Source organism: Oreochromis niloticus, linkage group LG3 (genome assembly GCF_001858045.2).
Source record: "Oreochromis niloticus isolate F11D_XX linkage group LG3, O_niloticus_UMD_NMBU, whole genome shotgun sequence".
NCBI classification, from domain to species: Eukaryota; Metazoa; Chordata; class Actinopteri; order Cichliformes; family Cichlidae; genus Oreochromis; species Oreochromis niloticus.
The window spans coordinates 17,331,963-17,356,267 of NC_031967.2; the positions used below are offsets into that span (position 1 = coordinate 17,331,963).

Sequence of the window (24,305 nt, forward strand, 5' to 3'; positions counted from 1 at the left end):
AAATGCTTATTAAAGGTGGTAATTTGTTCCTGTATTCTGTGAGGTTCAGTGACAGGCCTGTATAAGGCTCCAGAGACTTTCCATTATGCAGCAGCACAGTGGGAAAGCCTGAGTGGGCGTGTTACAGCACAGGAATGTGTGGGGACAGGAAGAGATGGACAGAGACAGAGCAGCACTGCAGAGTCAGGGGGGAGAAGAACATCCACCGTCCTGTCCCATGTGCCGCTTCGCATCCGAGTATTTTTAGCTCATCCTTGAACAATATCCGAACAAGTAGTTTGTTACGCCGCCAACATACCGGCCTTTGCACACTACAGCTTTCTCGTCACCTAAGAAATATACTGGGAAAAAAATCTTCTGTTTCATCACTCTTAAACTCGTCACACCTTCGCTATTTCAACACCTGCCTCAAACAAACAACACAGAGCTTCTGAACTTTGCACTCAGCCTCGGGATCACACCTTAAACTTGTTCCCTGTACGATTCTGAATTTTGAGATCTCACTTCTGGCTTTTGAAGCTCTTCATAGCCTCTGCCCTGGCGTAAGACCTCCCTGATCTTTTAGTCACATATAAGCCTGTGTCAGCATTCACAGCCCAAAAACTAAGGAGGGAGATGCCCGAGGAAATCAGGTCTGCAGAGTCAGTGGCTGCATATGTACAGCCCAAACACTTTAGTGAGAATACACAAGCGTCTGTTTCACAGGGGTGGCTTAAACCCTTTCAGAGAAAATCAGTGTCAACAAGTAAAGCTGATTACTGGCTGCTTTCTTCCTGATCTAAACGCTCAAAGTGTTCCTCTGCAGAAAGCCAGACGTTAATAAAGTATAAAGAGAGAGAAAATAACAGCAAGTCCTGCAATGAATGGAAGGAAGATGTATGTTTCACATATTCATCACTCTGTAAAAAAATAAAAAAATAATACAACAAATCATCACCGTCTTATTAAATGCATCTTGTATCTCAGCACCAGAGCAGTAAAGACAAGTCAGTCACTAAGAACTGGACACATCTGCTTACGCTTCTGTCATTTAACTTTGAGACACTTTTTCTCTGACCATCCATCCATCACAGGATCGCAGTGCGTCTAAAGTCTATCCCAGCAATCATGGGGAGGTGAGGGGATTCAAACCCGGGCTCATCTTTCTGTGAAGTGATGGTGCTAACCACTGTGCCACTTTTTCTCTGTTTCAAGTCATTATACATTGATTATCGCTGGGTTTGGACAGAAAAATTGCATCTAAACATGTTATCTCGACCTCTGGACAACTGTAGGGAGATCGTTTGCTGTTAATTAGTAAACAAATACTGAACAAATTCAATTCAATTTCATTTACACAGCACAAAATCACAACAGTCGCCTCAAGGCCCCCCTATATTGTAAGATAAAGACCCTATAATAATACAGAGAAAACCCCAACGATCAAACAACAATCTTTGAGCAAGCATTTGGCGACAGTGGGAAGGACAAACTCCCTTTTAAAAGGAACAAACCTCCGGTAGAACCAGGGTCAGGGAGGGGAAGTCACAACTGGATGGCGGTGATGGGAGGGAGTCAACACAGAGACAACATAAAAGACACACTGTGGACGAGAGCCAGAGATTAATAATAACTAATAAATAAATAGAAATAACCATCAAAGCTCACAATTAGTCTTTTTATTGCAACAACAAACCAGTCCGGGCCTGTGCGAGTTGCTTCTTAACCTTTGACCAACTTTTAAAAGATAAAAAGTGTATTAATTTTTCCAAACAGCTCATGCTGCAGACATCAGTGTGTTGTAACCAGATGATCCCACTGTAGGTCCAAAAGTCAGATTCCCCTCAGGCCATCCGAGGATTTTCCTAACTTGTGAAATGAGTGGCTTAAAAAAAAAAGAAAAGAAAGAAAGAACAATCAATGCAGAGAAACTCGAACCCAGTTTGAGCAGAAACTTCCTGCAGTTGCTCCAAATGCAGCGTTTAAACTGTGGAACAGAAACTGGCAACCGTAGTGAAATCTGACATGGGACGTCCTGTCCCTGGAGAGCGCAGACACAGCTAAAGCCAACGGGACCAAAGGGTTTTTGTGGACGTTATCTCATTCATTCTCCCACTCTCACTCACACAGACACAGCCACTGTCTGCTGATTCAGACCGGCGATTTCTCTCCGTCTTTGTGTGGTGCCGCTCCACCAGTTCTGCCACTTTTTGCTAATGCCGATGGCCCCACTGAGCATTGACACACACACACACACACGTATACACACACATGACGGTGGCATCCTGAGTGAAGTGATATACTGAGTGATAACATGAGCAGGTGGGATCCTCTCTTCTGTGTAAGGCCTTTCCCAGAACGCCAGCGAACAGCTCGCTCCGGTTCTCCGATGTGGACGGACAAACGAAGTGAAACACAAGAAGCTGTTGCACCATCTTGAAGTAAAGCCGCCGAGCTGCAGAGCTGCTGCTGAGACATTTGTGTCTTTTCTTGCGCCGCTGTGTCCGAACAGCAAAATTCAGCCAGAAAGTGTATTTTTTTGGCTCATCAGCGAAGAAGATACATTTAAACGTGTAAAAGGAAGGAAATCTTCTTTATTAGTCTTCAAATCACACCAACACCAATCTGGATCAAGAAATTCATTGTGAAGCCAACTAAGGCTGGTAGTTATGGTTGAACCAAAGTGCTGCAAACATGAACATGATAATGTTGGGACACTCCCACAGCCCACATGTGCATCTGGAGCAGAAATTTAGGGAAATACATTAACGCAAATACTCTCAGCGGCCACTTTACTCGTGTCTTTATCCTTCAGAGCGGCTCTAACCCTTCATGTCAAAGATTCAACAAGGTGATGGAAACATCTTTAGAAGTTTTGGTTCATGTTGACATGATAGCTGTAAAAGTCTGCAATAATACTCAGGCTGGCTATGGTGCTTAAATGATGCTCAGGTGTTACTAAGGGACTCAAAGTGTGCCAAGAAAATATCCCTCATACCATCACACCACCAGCAGCCTGAACCGTTGATACAAGGCAGGATGGATCCACGCTTTCATGTTGTTTGCACTAAATTCGGATGCTATCATCTGAATGTCGCAGCAGAAATCGAGACTCAGACTGGGCATCGTTTCTCCAATTTACTGTTGTCCAGTTCTCATGATCCTGTGTAAAACTGTAGCCCCACTTTTTTGTTCTTACAGGAGTGACACCCGGTGTGGTCTTATGCTGAGGTGGCCCATGATATTTATTCATATTTACCCATCAGTGCAAGCTAATTGTTTTGGTTTTCCATTCTGCAACTTTAATGTTTTATAATCAGTGTAACCACTTAGCTGCTGCAGGCTGTGCCTGCTTTTATTTTCAATAAACAGTGGCTTTTTCCTAATAAATCTGCCATATCAGCTTAGGTGCCAACATGTCAGTGTGGTATTTACAAAATGTTCCACCCTCAAGATATACTGACTGTTCCATTGCAGCTGGCTTGAGTTATTATTAATTGCGAAAATGTTGTTTAAAAAAAAAAAAAAAAAGATTGTATAAACAATAAAGAAAAGAAAGAAAGGTTTGCTATAGAAGTGTGAGATAACTCTCAATCAAAACCTTCACTTCCTGATGCCATCACAGTCAGTTCTTCAATAGGTCTTCATCACCTGATGAAGGAGAGGAGTGCTCTGCTGTGACAGAGGACCCAGAGAAGAACTCATCAACCTTTGGATCACTAAAATGACAAAAAAAAGGGCTGACGGTGTGGAATCTGGAGTTCAGTTTGGAAATCGCGTCCCGTGTGTTTGGAAACTGATGCCAATCTGTGTTTCACAGTGCCTCCGTGTGTGTGTGTTCATGACAGCTCCTGGCCTCTGCTCCAATCTGATGATGAATTGTGTAATTATTAATAGAGACGCCTCTGCCGCTTCATACGGCAACAGCGCTGCTGGTTTTAAGTTACTATGTGCAGCTTTATTGAAAGAAGTGCAGCTCTTCGTGACTGCATATATATGCGTGTGCAAACACCGAGGACGAGTGTGATCGAATGTGCAGGCATGCACATGAGAGCGTAGGTGTGGATCTCTGTGTGTGTGTGTGTGTGTGTGTGTGTGTGTGTGTGTGTGTGTGTGTGTGTGTGTGTGTGTGTGTGTGTGTGTGTGTGAGAGAGAGAGAGAGATTGTGGGTAGACAGCAGACTTGGCCAACATGCACAGCAAATATTTATCTAAGAACCTTCTGGACTCTCCACTACTGACACTTGCCATCGCCTCATCTCCACAAGAGGAAACGCCTCCTCTCCTTCTGCCCTAGCTGCTCCCCATTATAGTTCGAAGCACCTCCTCAGCATGAGCTACACTCATCCCGAGCCGTTCCCTGCACTTGCTAAGGACTGGAGATCAAAACAGAGTTAAAAGGACTTGTACTAGACTAATATTCAACAGCTGACCGAAGTGAATATCACTCTGTGTCTGCTGGATGTGTAAATGAGCAACCGCATGCTAACAAATTAGCCCTAAAGAAAGTTATAAGGTGATAATATGTTTGGGCACTCGTTTGTTGGCTTGCAAGGCAGCCAAAGTAGTCGATTCATGCAAGTCAAACGCCTTTTCAGTGTAAGTACATAAACAGTATGTTGTGTAGTTTACTGGCAGTTTTTGCCAAATTTGATTGACGGCAGAAATGAAACGGCAGGACTCGCACGCGGCTCAAAATTAAACCACAAGTTCCTACAGACCACTCCAATCACACCAGCTTGGTTTGCAAAACGCTTTGCTGAGGCTCATGCAAATCCACTGCACCAGTCGCCTCACATGCGTGCTGTGTTTGGACGGTTGCACGCAGGTTGAAACAAGAAAAGGAGAGGGGCTAAAGAGGAGTGACCGAAACGTTGACATGGATACGAGTGACACAACAACAGGAGATGGAGTAAGCTCTGAATCAATGAGCTGCAATGAGCTGGAGCATGAGTATGAAATGAGTATGTGATTATATGTCTGTGTGTGTTTTGGAGAGTTGGGCAGCCATGCAGCTGTGGCGGCTGGCCTGGCCCATTATTATGGCCACCAACTGGATAAGAAACACAGTTCATAAAAATAAATAAATAAAAATAAGCGACATGGCTGTGCTTTTACTATTTATATACAACGTACCACACAGTGCACTGCATTCACCGACTTTTCAGCTTGTTTGAATGTCCAGTTCTGAGTATGTAAATTCAACCAACATGGAGCACTGCCTCGGGGATTGATGGGATTTTGTTTGACTCCTGACAAGTATAAAAAAACAACAACATTACTGACACGTGCTAGAAAAACACCCACTCGACCTCCAGCTGCCTTCCACCTCCTCATAGTTTAGCATGCACTGAAATCAACACTTAAAAAGAAAAGTCCTTTTAATGTTTGCAGTGGTCACTGGCAGATGCATGCTGGGAGTCACAGTCCGACAAATATACTGTTCTTACCGGTCAGCTGGACAAAGGACACGGTGATGCTCAATCATCCAGGTAAGTAGATCCCAAAAGGTTGAATCTGTTCATCTGGACGTAGCGTTTTCAGTGGGAGAAACGTTTCGTCACTCATCCAAGTTACTTTATCAGTCTCAGCTGACTGCAGGTTTCCCCAGTCTTATAAACAGAACATTTGCACAATGACTGAAACCAGCCCACTGAACCATTCAGTGGGCTGGTTTCAGTTATTGTGCACTTAGAAGTCACTTGGATGAGTGACGAAACGTTCCTCCCTCTGAAAACGCTACATCCAGACAAACAGAATCAACCTTTTGGGACGTGGTGATTATTTAATCCTAGCTGATGCACGGAGTAGCTTCTTATTACCTGCTCCACAATTCCCAAATTCCCATGTCCAAAGTGGATTTACGCTTCCCTCCCAATTGTCCCTACCACGAGCCGCCGGGCTGACAGACTTTGGGTTTCTGGGATCGACGCTGTGCTGAAGGATTACCCTGATCTACGGTTGATGTGAATGTCAACCTGATAAATAACTGATGTTTTAACGATGTTGTCAGAGGGGACTGGCTACTTTGAGGTGTTGGTAACACTCGTGAGTGTGTGCTGTTTCTATTTGAAGATCTTTATTTGATGAATAAACAGAAGACGAGTGATCATGTTAAACAATCTAACCTCAGTACACGCCTCGTTTTTGCCACAATGAAGCAGTTCTTTCAATCAGTGGAAGAAAGATAAAGCAGGTATGTTTGCATTCACATTTCTCTGACTTAGAGCTACACTCCCTCTTTCTCACACCTGTACAAAGTAAGATCGCCGTGGATATTCAGCCCTCATGTTATGCGAATGAGCTGCGTCATGACGCACGGCCGACCACCACCTCTGTGTCTGTGTCCCTGTCTTGTTTTGGACAGTTGGTGATGATTCACATTCAGATTCTGCCTAAGTCCAAAAAAAAAAGAAAAAGGAAAAAAAGAAAAGCCTCCAGCGTCATCATCTCACAGCGGAAAGCAACTGCCTCGCGGCGAGCATACACAATCGCCGATGACGAGCGTGCTTTATACATCAGCAGACATCGTCGACCAGCCGTGTACGACGCACACGTGTAAACGGGGGGGGGAAAAAAGCTTGCGTCATGTTTCTTTCGCCTCTCCTGGCTGACAACTGGTAATGAATACAAACAGTTTCATTAATGGCAAATGAAATTCAGCAAGAACATCAACAGTAAACACCGCGCACATCCCTTCCTCCCCACCCCCATCCGCTCCTCTCTCCTCAACATCCATCACTTTCCATGTGCACTTGTTTGTTCTCGGCCAGGTATGACTAATGAGTAAACAGGAGAGTTAAGCGCCTTTCATTTCCTCTCAGCTGCCAAATCGAGGCTTTAACTGCTCCGGTTGGGTGCTGTGACGCCCGCGGTGGGGAAGAACATTGTGTTAACAGCTCTGTGTGAGTGCGCGTCTGTGCGCAGTTTAATTGTAGATTCCATAGATGGTCTTTATCAGACTGACAGAAACGGTCCTCAAGACAAAAGCACTCAAGTTTCACAAACCACTCAAACCCACATAGATGCACACACAGGCAGCAGCACTTACAAGGCTTGAATGGAGAGGTATCAGCATGTGTGGAGACTATCTGAAATCTCAAATGCCAAATACCAACTGATGCAGTGCCAGCTTGTGCCGGATGGGTGCGGTTTCCACATCATTTAAATCTGGCACACCAAAGGGCACACGGCACATGCCGCTTGAGTGGTGGGAAAACAAATCCAGGCAAACATCATGAATTCAGGCTGGCTAAACTCAAACGAACGTCGCGTTTTCATCACAACACCACTCACAATTTGGGCTTTGATGGAAGCTTGATGTGAATGATAACTGGATGCAACCAGTGATGAAGCCTTAACATATTTTATAAAACTTCTCCAATGTCATCTACCCACCTGATTCTCCTCTAGAGCTCACCATTTGCATCATCTGTCACCGATTCAGTGTTATGGTGCTTTAATGCTCGCCGTTCACCCACTGTTGGGACGGCACCAAGCAGCGAAACCAATGTCGCATCCGACGTGTCATTTCTGAGCATCGTGCACGTCTCGAGACACGAGCGTGCCGCCTTAAAGTCATGCAAAGCAGCCAACATGTCGGCTATACCCGGGCCTTTAATCCCTGCTTCTAGCACACTATAACAAGTGCAGTTTCCTTCTCTTTAACTATCCAAGACTGTCTCCAGAGATACACCAATCAGCAACAGCATTAAAACCACAGAGATGAACCAAGTACTGACTGTCACTTTGACACGCATCACCCACTTACAGGTTGCTGCATGCACGTAACTCATTGCATGTCCTGTCACATTGCAACAATCACTCAAGCATGGTCTGAGAACACAACAAAGAGGTCAGGGGGTCGACTCAGTCCCCAAACCTGATTGAGCAGCCGTGAGATGTGCCTAAACAAGCACGGTTTGTCCAACTGGTGGACGATGACCTCAGGGACTGATTATGGTCAGATAAGCCTGCTAAGCAAGACCATTAAAGCAATAAATTTGTATTTTTACTAATACAAATTAATATTATTATTAAATTCATGCTAAACGTAATCTGCCTTACTATAGTACAACATCATCATCTCCACATATAACCAACACCTGCGACAAGGAAGCGTCTGGGTGCGTGGGTAAATTAGAGCTCAGCGTAACCGTGTAGCTGCTGTGATGATGGTATCAGTGACTGCAGACCTCACAGGGCGACGGCAGAAAGACTCCTCGGAGGCCTCACCCGGCAAATCATGGGACCCAAAGGATCCACTCCCAATTTAAAATGTCCCAAAAGGTCAGAGCTGCTCTGGTAAGAAGGATCGACATTGTACAATACACATGGATTTAACGCTTTATATTTGGCATTGAGATATCTTCTAATAAAATACTAATATTTTAACACCAATTATTTAAGATAAAAAGCACATAAATACTATTTTAGTTAAGTTGACAACTGACAGTTCACCTAACCTGCCTAATTACCACTGTGACAAGTCACAGCCGACTTGTCAAGCTTTAGATTTAGCTGCATACCACTAAAGCACGTATGACTCTCTAGTAATAGTACCCCTTGGCCTCTGAAAAACTCGGAGGCTTTTGTTTTCACGATCCAACGTGCAATGATTGGAATGCACACGCGTTTATCAATGCTTCAGCCTCTTAACATCCTTTTTAACGGGTTGCTGGCAGTAAGGTAGGGTAAGGATGTGTTTTACCACATGTTAAACAAGCACATTTTCAAAGTTACAAGACAAAAGACTCAGAACCTCTAATGCATCCTGAACATATGTTAATTAATCAGCTTTTGATTGAGCGAGTTGAGGGTTCAGGTTCACAACAAGGCAAAACTTGACTTCAAATGAAAAGAATAAACTTAACTACAGTCAGAGAACCCATATGCTTAACTGCCTCTATAAAAACACACACACACATACGTTCTGTTCCCAGCAGTAATTTGGGCAATTTAATGAAGGAAAAAAAAAACTGCAAAGCACAGGAAGCTGTTAGTTCTACCACCGAGGCCCGGTTATGGTGCTGACGACGAGGTGACGTCGAGGTGAGGCTGCTCTCTAAAGGTTAACGACCGCTCTCAAGCCAATAATGGCAGCGATAAGCAAACAAATCTGCTCCTTCACTCGGTCTGCACCGAGGAGTTACATAAGGCAGGTCGAAGTACTGTTTGTTCCTCCTTGCCGTTACCATAAAGAAAACTTTAAAGGTCTCAGGAAAGCGTTCAGCTCGGGGGACTGCGTGTGGAGTTTACTTCATCTTTCTATATAGGCACAGTCAGAGTTGGAGGAAGTGTACGTTTGTGTGTGTAAGGGGAACAGCTGGGGGGGTACAGCCATATGTTAACACAGGGAAATATCGTTTCTCTGAGGTGACATCAGAGACCGAGCCCTTTGGCAGCTTGGTTTCCTGAGCTTAGTGAACAGAGTTCGTTGAACTCGATTACACAATTCAAGCCTATAGGCTCCCCTATAGGCAGTCAGGGTTGATATATGATGTTGAAAGGCTGGCGTAACTCATACCGAGATCCTCAATTCATTGTTTGCACTTCACAGTTCTGTGTGGCAAGTATAAGAAGCTCCAGCTACCAACAATAAACTACATTTTCACTTTAACTCATATTTTCCTTCCCTTTTTATATGGTTTTATAAATAATTAGATGCCTCCTACTGTTTTTATGGTGCTCAAGCAAATCAATAGTGTACCCGTGAGTTTCCCGCCCCCCACTCTTCTTTGTGCAATGCAACAAACCGCAGCACTACGCATAATACCAGTTTCCTCTCAAAGAAAACACAGTTTGCTAACTTTAGGGAAAAAGGAAGCAACTGCATTTGGGTTTCCGGTGTTTGCCGTCATAAACTAGAAACGTCTTGCACTCGGACGTTGAACTGTGACCAGCTGCACGCAAATTTCTGCTTTTTACTTGATGCAAAAGTCAGCTGTTTCAAGACCTCGTGCTCTCTTATTGTTTTGCTCACCCTTATTAGTGGTTGAAACATATTTCTCCTGTCAACTTTACTCCCTCTGAGACACCTAAATTTACCTTGTGACAGATGATTTTATGGGCTGAAGGTCATATACTGTCTCCATTGTGCTTCACGTAAGATGACTTTAAAGTTAGGATTTGGATTCTGTTTGCAAGATCTACTCAAGCAGCAACCAAGACAACGCAAACTGATTCAAAGACTTTCAGTGTAGGATTTGAGCTCTGTGATTGTGGTTTATTGAAACTAGACATAACATGATGATATTCCCTGATCAGTTACAAGTAGCTGCTGAAATCTGATCACTGTTACTAGCTAAATTGATTGCAAAGAGGTATATGGTGCTGCACTGAAAACCCTCTTCAAGTTGTTCAGGACTGCTGTTGTTGGTCGTTAGCAGATTGCCACAGTCACGGGTAGTTTGGATAGAAGTAGTTGTGAAACTGTGAAAAGTGCGGCACAAATTGGAAATTGAGACTGTTTGTCTTTTGAAAAGTGTTGGCTGCAGTGGCGAGCAACAACTTTTACTCTGAAGGTGACGGTTCACCATTTCTGATTTTTTCATTTCCTTTCATTAGCACTCTGTGGTTGGTTAGCAAGTGGTTGCAGACAAGTTGGTATCTTCAATGCGAAGTACGGGTAATCGTGGCATCTTGTTCACCATCAAAGCAATCCCATGGAGGTAGTCGGTGCAGAACCTTCTTTGCAACCAGCTTCACCTGGAAGGAGCCAGCAAACTCAAGAAACCACTTGCCAACACATTTTTGGGATACACATATTTCCCTAGTGACCAGTGGCTGACAAACAGTTGCCAACCAGTCTGTAGGCAAGTGTGACTGAGGCTTTATGATAGCAAGTTGTCAATGAGAACGGGCGACCCTTAAAGCACAGCCTGCTTTCCCTTCTTTTGACAAAGGATCATGAGTTACACAATGAATTTTCTATTTAATAATACTTGAAACTAGTGGTTGAGACCATAAATTAATCAGGAAGGTGTTTACTGAGGTCATAATAGAAGTGGGAAATTGGGCTGTTTTCCTGGAGATTTCTATACAATCTCATTCCCTTAACAACCAGAGCAGTTGCTCCCTACTGGCAATTAGAGGTATGTTTCACTTTCCAAAGCTCACTCCTAGCAAAACTATAAAAACTAAATTAATTTAAAGAAAAATATGGGAGAGAAAACCTGAAGCCTCTTTTAAAGCCTCATATTTCGAAAAAACACAGTGGGGTTTTTTTTGTAAACTTACTTTATTTTAAGGCACTACTTAGATTAGCTTTATCTGCAGTGGTCACTCGGGCACAATCACTGCAGAATCAGCAAACTCTATAAAAGCTGCTTAAACTGCATGGTTAATGTACACCTGCAAATTTCCCCTCTCTTTTATAGACTCCAGAAGAACTTCACTGCAAGTATTTTGCAGGGTTAGTTCACAAATGTTCAAATTTGACTTGCTGACAAATGAAACTTGACATGTGGCGTGGGCAGGTGGCACTCGGCCATAGTGCAACTGTGCAGAGACCGTGAACAATATACCATTAATACCACGACGATACCACAAACAATACAAGCGCGTAGCAAATTCAAGTGGTAGTGCAAAGTGCCATTTGAAGGTAGAGTTCTGGCACTCTGAGATTGTATTAACTGCACTGTCCAGACAGATTAACAGTCACTTAGTGGAAAACGGCTCAGTTGGGTCCAATTCAAACATCCCACTCAAAGCCCAAGCAAGTGAGGGAGTAAAAAAAAAAAAAAGACTTTAAATCGGTCTCCTCTGAGAATAACTTGACCTTCTCTGCATGAGACTAAACTCTCTCCGTTTTCACCGTGAGCACTTCAGCTGACCTGCCATGCACTTTAACCTCCTCTCATCCCTCTGAACCTTCATCCCCTAATCCGTCCGGGCCTCGGTACAGCTCGACTCACAACAAACACACAAACATGCACTGAAATCGCACACGGCGACGTAAATAAACAGTAATACATCCAGACAGGAGTACAACCATGGTCTCCATGTGAGAAGTGGCTCGTTAGTAGAGGGTAATCAGCTTAGTGCTCTCCAGCGCCCACCGGCACTAAGCTCTTTACAGACAAACCCAGTTAGAGAAGTAGCAGCTGAGCAACGCCGCGGCCCCGAGTCCAACAAAACACACACACACACACACACACACAGTCAGACACATACAGATCATAGAGGCGACACGGGGAGATACATTGTGGAGGTGTTGACATCAACACAATTACCTGTGCTAGAAGAGAGATGTGTACGCGGAGGGGAGAAAAGACATTTATATGGCAGAGCAGACAGATGGAGAAAATAAGAGAGACAGGGAAACGCACAGAGAGTAAGAAGAACGCTGAAAATGCCACACAAAAACTCAAATAAAGCACCAGGGGAAGCTTTCCTGGGAGAGTGTATTAGGAGGGAGGGGGGCAAACAAGAATGAGTGTGTGTGAACGGAGGGAAACACTCCCTCCTTCTCCTCCTCCTCCTCTTCTGCACTCAGTAACCCCAGTGGGTTGGTGGGTGGCAGCTCCGTTCTTTTAGGCAGCGCCCGACGCACTCCGAGCCCAGCATACATCCCATACCACAGCGCACAATTGGCGCTCTGTAGCCGGGATCATGCTCATACAAGGAACTGGCACACTGCCCAGAAAACACGCAAAAACACACACACACACACACACACACACACACACACACACACACACACACACACACACACATACAGGAGCTGCACAGTGAAGGAAGCGCAATGTAACCTCAAAATAATCACAGGACTAATGTATAATTTTTGGCTATAAGATCAAAAACAGCAAAACCTGCTTCAGGCAAATTTCCAGAGCTTTATGTCCTGTCAGTTTTTTTAATTTTAACTTAAAACCACATGTTTTTCAATGAAAGGATAGCCGTCTTCAGACTGACGCATCTCAACAACTGCTGGATAGAAATTTGACATTTGTCCTCCTCTGGATTTCTTAGAACAACCACCAAGCTACTGCACACGTGTTACCGAAGGTTAGACTGCATCAAGATGGAACGAGGCGCTTGAGTGTTTTCACACCTTCGCTGTTTAGATCGATTAAATTGTCTCGATTCCCCCCATTGGTGCGGTAATCGTAACACCACCTCCTTCCAAAGGTGCAGATGCAATTACTGCGTTCACATCTGGCGATTCCACCTGCAGAGCGGTTTGTTCATCATTAAACGTGATCCGACCCGAATTACCAGGTGTGCCCTGCAAGTTTGGGCCAGGCATGCTTTGCATTCTGGGATGCGGCAGAGCACAACAGACGTGCACAAAGTGCAGCAAAAAGCCATAAAACAAACCAAGGAGTCACTTGGAAGAGAAACAAGGAACACCTTATTGCTTTATTTGGTCAGATAACTACGCTTGGTGTTGTGCCATGTTGCCTGAAATAACAACCAGACAGATACGAGGGATAGGAGTAAATCCTTCATGTTATCCACTAGTCTCAAACATAGCATCTTCTTACAACTTCAGTCATGAACCAGTTCAAATCTTAATAAACAAACTACACATCTATAAAAACCTTTAATCCCCCCACAGTACTAGGATACTACTTGAACCACACAGTTTACAAAGCAGTAAATCATATTTTTGTCAATTTATGTACGCAGCTATGCATCATAGACTGTATTTAAAAGATCAACATAGCAAAGCATGCCTTACCACCCGGCAGCTATCTTGGTAACACCTCTGAGTACTTTAGGGGGTAGTTATCTCCAAGCATCATCTAGGTTAAGATAAGATACACGTTTTTTTCTATTTGTTTCTACCTAAATGCAATAAAGTAAAATGAAAGGAATTAGCCAGAATGTCTGATAGCGTAAAATATCTCCAATTGAACAAACACAAATCGGATTTGAAACATCGTTTTTTTTTTTAAAGAAAAAGAAAGAATTTGCCAAATCTGGGATAAATGGCATCTTAAAATATCTCAATGCAACAGTGGACATTGTAGTGTAATAATAACTTCAATTTTAGTGATCACCAGGACATAAAACTTACATATATACACATACATTTAAAAAAAAAAAGGTTAAAAGGATTCCTGAACCCAGCAGAGTATTAGTAGTAATAATAGTGCAAAAATCGCCATCACTGTAATGAAGGGAGACCCAATTTTTGTAGCTGGCTATAAACATGGTAATTTCCCCACCGAAGCTAAAGACTTTAAACAGACGCGTCTGAGGGGGGATTGATGCACTTTTGGCGCCAGCCTCAAGTGGCCACTTTACAGTTTGGGGAACTTCTCTGCTGGCTTCATTTATCAACCCGGGAGGTTTCTGATGATGCACACACATAATATGCAAGATTCAAACACAGTCCTCACATTAAGTTCAAGGCAACTTCAAAACAAAAAAAACAAAAAAAAGAGCCAGTTGGACAAGATTTATGCTCTGCAAGTTAACTGAAATCATCGCTCTGATCTAAATAAATGTAATCATGTACTCTGTTTTATATTTGACGGATGGCTTGGGTCCACAGTGACTCAGTCATAGGTGATTTATTTCATTTGTTCAAACACCTTGTATGCAAACACGGCTCGCACGCCCCAGAGGAGCACGACTGTGAGAAAGAAAAATAGAAGTCTGGTGTGAAAATAAAAGGAGAGCGCAAAACAAAGAGCCCGCTCTGCAAGAGAGAGAAAAGACAGGAAGAGCAGAAGAAGAAAGAAGTCTGGAGCGCGGAGGAGGTAGGAATGGTGGGCCGAGGGGCTTTGTTCGAGAAGAGAATGAGCAAAAACAGTACCGACAATAGAGAGAGAGTGTGTGTAAGTGCGCGCATGTCGGTGTGTAAGTGTGGGTGTGTTTGTGGTAGACCACAGTCAGGTCACTGAAGGTTACTTTAGCTATTAATTGAGGAGATTTTGGCTGATCCCTGCTTCCTGAAAGGTGATTGGCTTAGATGATCCGTTTTGAGCCTTTCCTAGTAAAAGAGGTGAGACGTCTGTGTGTGTGTCTGTGTGTGTGTGTGTGTGTGTGTGTGTGTGTGTGTGTGTGTGTGTGTGTGTGTGTGTGTGTGTGTGTGTGAGATAAGTGTGTCTTTTCAAGCATGTGTGTAAGCCAAACAAACTGAGACTTTTTAATGTAACTAAAGAGGTGAAAAGTGAAAAGCAAGCAAGTGCAGGTGTAGCAATCATATGCTCTTCTATCAAATCCTGTGACAGCTTCAACAGTGGAAGGCCTCAAAAGGCGCGCACACACACACACACACGCACACACACACACACACACACACACACACACACATTTACTCTGTCCAGCGGCGCCTCTTTGACTGACCAGGCTGCCAATACAATTCACTCTGCTGCCTCTGTTTTCTTGTGTGCCAAATCCATGTGAATAAGGTACTAGTTAGTCAAAACATGACCAGAGTGCTGAGCCATTAGCCAACGTTTTACTACCTAATTATCATTCGAAGGCTGGGCAGCTCACCAGTAACACACACACAGAACAAAAAGCAGCACAATTAAGGTCCTGTCAAGGGGCTCTTGAGTAAATGATTTAAGCCCAAGCTGAGTCATTTTGTGGATGAGAGAAATAGATTCATTAGTGAAGAAAATGAAAAAAGCCCATCCTGTAAGAATTAATATTCATTTATTTAGAATTTTTAGCATTTCTTATAGCCAAAGGATTTCTGAGACCTGGGAGCAAAATTGAAAAAAAAGAATATTCAAATCGTCAACGCAGGAATCCAGAGCTTTTTATTTTGCCATATTATTCAGTGTTTCTTTAAGCCTGACATGACTGCTGTTGTGATATGGTGCTATATACAAATAATGAATGGAACTGAATAGAAAATGCTCACACACTTCAAACCTCTGCAGGTCTCATTTAGATACTTCTAGTGCCAACACTTCATTATTCAAAGTGTTGCTGAACAACAGTTCGCTTGCTGCTCCTTTATGCTTTTTTATTGCCAAGATGCTCTTCTCACATCCTTTTAGTGCATATTATCTCATCTCACTGAAACAGACTGAAGGTGTGTGGGGAGAAGGTGTAAGGGCTGGACTAAGACTGGGCTTTTGAGACCATTCCTTAATCTATGACCTCAAAAACGGACTCCTTTGGTCTCAATAACTCAAACCAGTTTGAAAAGCCCTGGCAGCCACTGGTCATCAGAGAAAAGTGAGTACGCCTACAATTGATTGGCGAGTGGCTGCTGAAAGATTGGTAACACAGTGGTTGCCGCATGCACAACTTGCATGGAAGAAGCCAAACACTCATCTACTATTCACTGAGTGATAGCCAAACGGCTGAGAAATACACATTTTCCCTAGAAAACAGAGGTTGCCAGGGGCTTGCCGATCAGTCTTTAGACCCCAATGAGACCTAATGCTCATTCTGCACTAACAAATTAAACAGATAGAAAAATGCTGGGTGTGGCTACCATCCTACTGAATTTTTGCGAAATATCCCCCGATCGTAGTCAGATTTAACCCTCACATGTTTATTATTAAACACTTCGTGAATAAGCTGCCCAGTATTTCCAGTAAGTAAACTTCTTTAAAGCGTTCCTTTAAGATTCAAAACTGTAAAAGAAAACAAAAAAAAGCAAAACAGATGCACCTTGATAACCAACCTGACTGGCTACTGATTGCATTGGCTGATAATCTCCAAACTGCACGTCACACATGACAGACATGTTTTCAAAATACTGCCCTTAGCAGTCAGATGACTTTCTGAGAACCTCGTCGACCTTTGCTGAACTTACTTAAAACTGCATGATTCACATCAAAGTGTGTTTAACTTTTACTGTCGTGCTCCAGTTGGATCAGTTGACAAAGTACTCACCATTGTGTGTACTAGAGAACGTAAGCGATACATGTGAAGCGTAGTGAAGGATGTGTCCATTACATTAAGGGCCGGAAATGAGATACGAGCCCGGCAGGACGTGTGGAATTACTGGAATTAGTCCCACACACACACACACACACACGGAAACACACATCGTGTCCCATCAGGTGATCTGTCCCACTTCAGCTTCATGTGATGAGCTCAAGAATGAAGCCACACAGGTCTGCAGCTCTCGCTCTGACCTCGTGATACTATACTGTCAGAGTCACACTCACTTATAACCCACGCGTCATTTTTTCACCTCCATCAGCAAGATCGCACCAAGCAGGATCCAGGCATGAATGTGTGCACCCCGGCCTGGTTAAGGCCTCGGGAAGGGGAGTTACTGAAAACAAAACCAGCTGTGTGATAATATGTTGGCAAGGAGGGAGTGAAAAAGAGTCGAACGATTAATTAATTAATTTTCTTTACACTTGAGCACCATAGCAACAAACACCTGCTCTCTATTCAGGCAGTATTCAGTGTGTAAAGTCCATTTTTCTTATCTTGATCCAAGTAAATTAACTTATTATCACTCATGAAGCTCCCGGATTAATCACCATTGCTCTAAAAACACCCTGAAAACCGTCCTCATTGATTCTCCACGCTTGCCGGCGTTCCAGGCTTTCGTATTTGAGAGTCAACAGCACTTTATGAAAGGGCTTTTTGATGTCCGTCAAAACGTGGCAAATAGAAATAGTATGAAAGCAAATATGTAGGAGAGATGGTAAATATTACACACTCATGTATGCAATCTGCCAATAGGAAAACAATCCGCTCAAAAGCAGAATCTACAGTCCAGGTCACCTCGTGATTGAACTGTGCTGCAAATACTGCGCTGGCTGATTCGGTTTAGGGTTTCTGAAGGTTCAACACGTGTGCGGAGAGGCTGCACGGTGACACACGCGCACAATGTCCAACACATACACCAGAGATTTAGTCTGTATTCATGCTGCAGAACCAAATCCTCCCATTTCCTCTTCTCCCTCACACCACACTCAGTGGAAGATTAGTTTGTGACGGGGAGGACAGCGGGCAACATCTGAAACAACGCACACACACACAGAAAATGGAAAGTCCAACCACCACTCCCCATGAAGGCAAAAGTCAGCAGCTATTTTTTTTACTTACGTAACACCGCTTAATTTATATTACTTTATATCAGGGAAAATACTGATTTAATCTGATGAGATAGTGTAATTGATCACTGAACGTACTTCCAATATTGGGGCTTTTGACCCTTAACACAAGATTAGGATTTAAACCTAATAGGTGTTGAGTTAATGCTCGTTTTGAGTCGGGATGCACTGATCCAGCTTTTACTTGTTCCGATATGGCTTAAACCCCAGCTGGTGACGGCAGATGGCTGCCCCTCCGTGACCCTAGTTCCCCTTGTTAAAAGGGAGTTTTTCCTTCCCACTATTGCCAAATGCTTGCTCATAGGGGAGGGTCGTGTGATTGTTGGGGTTTTCTCTGTCTTTAACCTATAATATTAAACGCATTGAGGCAACTGTTGTTTTGCTTGAGTGCTATATAAATAACACCGACTTGACCTGGCTTGAATTAGGGGTATCTGTCAATACTGAATACCAGTCCAACACCAGGGTTGAATTATTAACTGTAATGACTCTTTCATGCGTAAGGCAACATCAGTCTTGGTTTAAAGAGAGAGACAGAAGCCAAGAGCCATGAAAACTAATTTGATCAGTTTAACGAAAAAACAAAAAAACCCCAAAAAACATACAAACGCAAAAAGATCCCGCCGATATCCCATCAAAATATCAAATCAGTACTTCCTGCTTCTCCTGGGATCTCTATAAAGTTGTATATATTTAATGAACTAACCAGAAAGACTTCTACAAACAGCTGGACGCAAGAAACACAACTTCAGATCCTTCATCAGACCGTGATTTTTAACGAGTCTCTTTAATAACCTTTAATAAAATTGGTCTGTGTGCGCCTCTGGCAACTTACAAACTGTAAGCTTTGTGTTCACTGTGGAGCAAACATCTGGATACATGATCCACACGCATTCACAATCAAATGTCTGGATTTGCTGCCCCTCCCCATCAGTGATATCATCTTAATTTCAGAATTTCTCTTGTTCTTCGTTCTTATGTTGAACCTACTGACTACCACATGACCCAAGGTGAGAATACACCTATGCATGCACAGCACTGCGTGTGCAGTAATTTGTCGCAGTGTGGCTCTTCAGTAACCTGATCCCAGTTTGTCTGCAGTCTTCTCTCAGCTTAAGTTACGTACTGTAAGCAGTGTTTTAAACAATGTATGAATAATACCAAAGGCCTAGGGGCAGATTTTTAAGAGAAATAAGGGGTACTGTTGCTAGTCTGGAGATTTTATACTTTCAGGCTCACACTGCTGACTGTCGCTAACCATTACCGCAGTGTACTGAATTCTGCATTTCTGCATAGTGAGTAGGGGTGCTCACAAAGCTGTGTGGGAGTATATGTGTTAGTAATCAACCCAAATTACCCCTCAAGCTTTTGGATTCACCCGACTGGACCATGGCGATGCACACAGATGACATCATAATATGACTGAAGTCAGTGGGGGAGGTGGAGGGAGTTCTCCGACAAACACACGTGCAGCGGGACGGACACACACGCATGCACAACCTTCAACCCTCCCCCAAATCCCAAACAGAGGAGGGTTGTTGCTATGTGCGGTGTGAGTTCGGTAACTCCCTGAACGGACCACCCAAACAATGCACACCGGACTTCAGAGGACACAACCTCGACTTAAACAAAAACAAACCAAACCTTCTCTCAAATCCAGAAGTTATCGAAAGAATCTAAATAACCATGGGAGGAATAATATATTTCACAAAACCCCACAGAACTAAACCTCTCTGATGTTCTTGCGCAACTACACTGCTTTTTTTTTTTCTGGATCTCCTCCCGGGGGGCAAATCAGTTGCATTATTCTGGAATTAGGCTAATGAAGGAACGTTGAGTTTGCAGTGTGCAGAAATTGAAGCTAATTTCCAGCTTATTATGCATTATGTAATCATGAGATGCAGGGGTGCACCTCCCACCTAGTCGTGTTTGTCATCCGTACAGCCAACTGTACAACAGATGAATACCGAGAGGAGAATCTGGGAGGCTAAGGGGTACATAAATCTGGGATTATGAAATTGCTGTAAATAAAGGTATTGCTGCTGGTCTCTCTTGAACCAGAAGGCTCTAACACTAAATAGATACATACCATTTTAACACCAGTAGCACTCAAATTCTTAACACCATCCCGATGAACTGCTAAGAATTGCAGTCACATATCATGCTTGGATTCGGCCGCCACATGTTTTGTCCTGCTGCACATCTGTGCGCAGTTACGCTCTGCATAAATATGAGCTGAGTTGTGTGTCACTGCGCTCCGAGACTAACTCTTCGGAGCAGGCTGGAGCTCGGTCTGCCTCCAGCACAAACAGAAATCACAACTGATAAACAACTTGGAGCACAAATGCATACGTACACTCCGTGCCCTGAGCTTCACCCTCTCCGGGGGTCGTGTCCCAGCCACGTGGGTCTGTTTTACATAACACCACTAGTGCTGTCAGTCTAACCTGGCGCTGGTTTGGATTACATGCACAGCGAGACGAGCCTGTCACACTCTGGAAAACTGTGAGGAATTTATAAATGTGAGGTTTGCTGTAGATCGGAGCATCATTCAGCTGCTTAAAGAGCAGTGCTAAATAAACACTTGTATAATTCGATAACACCTTAGGATAATTACAATTTCCTCCATCATTCATTGGTAATAATGAATAATGGCACAATAGTCAGAAAGCAAATTTGCTGAGATCTAATAAAATTCAGCAACACGGTAAAAAAGTAAAAACGCAACTAGAACACAAGACAAACCATTTTTAGATATATTTTAAGATATTCAGTGCATATATTTATAATGTAATCAGCCCAATCACACGTTGCATATTGCAACATAGCTGTTTCCAAATAAGCGCTGACATTACAAAATTATGTAGTTTGTAATCACAGGTTAAAGGTGAGAAGTTCATCTCTGCAGTGTCTCTAAATCAAGGAATCTCTGTATGTGTGCACGATGTGGTCTGGATGAGCAGTTCTAATATTCAAGATGCTTTCTGCTACACATAGCCTGCCAGTGAAGCATTAAGGAAACATCTGTAAATCCTTTAGCCAAACCACCCACCACCAGAAGTACATTCTCAAACCACTGGAAATACTGCAGTAAAATTAAGTCTCACCATGTATGGTTATCGGTGATTTCAACAAAGCCAGCGGCAAATATACTGCGAGATTCATTTGGATTATTTAGCAATGGCTCCATTGGTTAGTATCAGCTGTGCTACTCTGTGCTGTGTACTCTGTACTGTGCACATCATCTGTGAAAGGAGGTGCATGCTAGGGTTGGGCGATTTGCCAATGACCAACAGCATCGCCCCACAGAGTGCATCCAAACACACAAAAGAAGCACACTGGTATGAAAGGGAAACACGTACACCTGTAGTGCATATATCATGAGGCTGATGAATTTGGCTGACTGTAATTAGTTAACATAAGTTTTTGGAAATCAGCTGAGAACCACAAAGTCTTTGTCAGTCACACATGTTAATATATGTGAAAGTGCACCATGAATCTATAGAGGCAAACTCAGTTTATCATGAATCTAAGAAAAGTCTCTGACATCATCGTCCATTAACGTATGCACTCTTTCTTAAAGTTACAAAATAACACCATTAACAGTTTTTTTTTTACAAATGTTTTACTTGCCACGCGCTGAGGAAGGTAGTGACAAATAAATAATGAATTAAAACAATAAGCTGCCTCTCCAAAGAGTCCAACTTCATGCCTGACTGCAGATGGTGACAGCAGCGGAGTCAGAATTCCTTCTATGGGGGGAAAAAAAAATTGTTTAGGACCAAAAGAATAAAGCAGAATTTCCAATCTGGGTGTTTTTATTTATTCCATGAGCTGTTATCCCAACATAAAAAACCAGACACTGAATCACAATTGAAGTTACAGTGTGTCTTTTCTTCCCTTTTCCTCCCCGACCACCAACCAGTGAGCCTGAGTCTGGTTTCTTCCTGTTAAAAGGGAGTTTTTCCTTTCCTGCTGTCGCCAAGTGCTTACTCATAAAGGAGCGTTGTCTGATTGTTGGGGTTTCTCTGTATTATTGCAGGGTCTTCACCTTACAAAGTTTTATTTGGCCCTATACAAATAAAACTTTATTAAAAAGTCCAATTAATTCACTACAACTTTGACAGATGCTGATCCAAACAGTCACTAAGGCCACAGCAAACATATGTGAAAGGCCTCACCTCTAGGATCTCTCAGCAACAGCGTAAATGGGACTCGGACACCAAGATAACTTCATTCAGAGTTCAGGGTAAGATGAGGAGAATACCTAGTGACTAAATCAGAGCGTGGCAGGCTTTGTAAACCTCAACTTACCAATCATATCTAGGCTTAACTGAATACTACAGATATGTGTGGTTGGAAATTCCTATAAGGGATCCTTATGGAGCAAGTGTTGGGAAAGAATTTTTGGAGCTACAGGTTATTTTGGGACTGGAACAGAGATCCCCTCCAGATGGTGAAGAAATAAAATAATTGGCCTCTGAGGAAAAAGATAATAAAATTCTTTCACATGGTTTTCCTGGAGGAAATGCTGGAAGCGGTCACTGATTTAATTTGTCCCCAAAAGAAAAAAAAACATCCTCTCCACTTCATAATCTAATGTTTCACTCAGTTCTGCTGAAGGTCACCAAACTCCTCCATTACACGGGACAAAAAATAAAATAAATAAATAAATAAATCAGCACGACACCGGCTCAGCATCTGTAAAACGCAGCACAGATGCTCAAACTGTCTCTATATCATTCACACAAATTTGTTGCAACTGATTCATTTTTATGTCGTTCTTCTAAAAGACAGAACTGGGTTTGAAGTAGCTCAGTCTGCCTTTTCCTCATTACCCCAATCGTGGCAGGTTATTTTTAAACGCTACATATTGCATAACTGGAGTCCAAAAGGAGTGTTTCTGGCACTCGTCCCACTACTGATGTTCAATTTTAGCCTTTGCCCCTCAGAGCCAAAAGAATGCACCCCTGAGACATATACAGTCTCTTCCTATACAAGCTGGTGCCTGCTGGAAAAAAAGCCCTGTAATTACAGCAGATCTGAACTCCTTAAAAAACACACACACACTGGATTGACACAGACAAGATAATTAATCCTTTCAAAACTGTATTTTTCTGCGTAGAAGCCGACAGATTGGACGTTATGTACCATCTCTCCATGTCTGCGTTTCTTTCTCGCACTGCTGCTGCAAAACAACAACATCTCAGCTCGAGATGCGTTTTCCAAACGCGCCTGCTCTTAAAAGACGGTGCTGAGACACAGTGTGAGTGGGGAGGCAGAAAGACAAAGGACGTCTTCAGCAAAAGGAAAAAAAAAAAATTGTTGAACAATAGTGCGTGTAGTGAACAGAAGGGAGGGAAGGAATTTCAAAAATCCATCAGGCTAGAAGAGGAACGAGGACAAGCAGTGTATAGATGTGATGAAGGCAAGCTGTCCAGAGGAAAGATGAATGCAAGAATAAAGAGTAAAATAAGAAAAGAAAGTAAGTTGGAGGGCGCAAATTACAGAGTAGACGAGAAAAAAGTTTCAGGAGAGTCCAGTAGTCTTGGGGTTTTGGTCCTGCTGAGGCCTGCCAGCCCACCGCGGCAAAAACACCCGAACAAAAGGATCATTTATTGGAGGAGGAGGAAAGAGGGGGAGGGATGAAAGGAGGAGGAACACTGTACAGAGGCATTTGAGAGCTGTGTGAGTGAGGACTGGCCCCATCTCAACATTCACAGCCAATGTGTAACATTCCCCCCCTCCCGCCCCAAACGCTGCACCGCTGACGTTCTCAGCAGCCAGAGCCCGTATGGTCCTTCTGCGGTAGCATGCTAGCATCTCGATGTAAAATACACAGAAAACTCATGCATCTTCCACCGAGACAGCCTCACGTTTCCAAATAAAACCAATGCAGCAAGGTATGGACACAAGCCGGTGGTTCATTTCTATCCGTGGAATTCATGAAAACCAACTGTTGAGCCACGGTCACTGCAAGATCCCATGATGAATTTCTGCTAATGCCTCAAATTCTTCATTGATTCCAACGTTTACCACAAAAAACAACAACAAAAAAAAGGAAAAAACCCAGAGAGGATTTAGGTCCAGCATGGCCCACGGTGCAAATCACGTGGAAGCAAGCAGGGCTTCATAAGCGGCGAGGCTTGGCAGGATGCATGCATCACAAGAGACCCACTGTGGAAGCTTAAGCAAGACTACTGAGTGTTTTACTGATGCATATAAATTCCCCCCATCTCCATTTAAATGCTGCTCTATCTGCTTAAACTGCAGGCGTCCGTTGCTTAACGGGCCAATTTAGTGCAGACAGAGGTTCAAAGGGAATGTTTTTCTA

General features: G+C 43.2%; 1 protein-coding gene across 3 annotated transcripts in view; it reads right to left on the reverse strand.

Annotated features, from left to right (window-relative positions):
* Positions 1–24,305, reverse strand: part of si:ch73-335l21.1 (insulin receptor substrate 1-B) — a 58,332-nt gene that overhangs the window by 11,082 nt on the left and 22,945 nt on the right. The window contains exon 4 of one of the 3 annotated variants that reach the window (XM_019355166.2): positions 1,494–1,582. The exons of 1 other annotated variant lie outside the window; for it this stretch is intronic. In XM_019355166.2, the coding sequence (XP_019210711.1) occupies positions 1,494–1,582 (89 nt within the window). Of the gene's footprint in view, positions 1–1,493; positions 1,583–20,684; positions 21,724–24,305 lie in introns of those variants that run through there. One more of the 3 variants, XM_025905568.1, reaches the window with a different exon arrangement.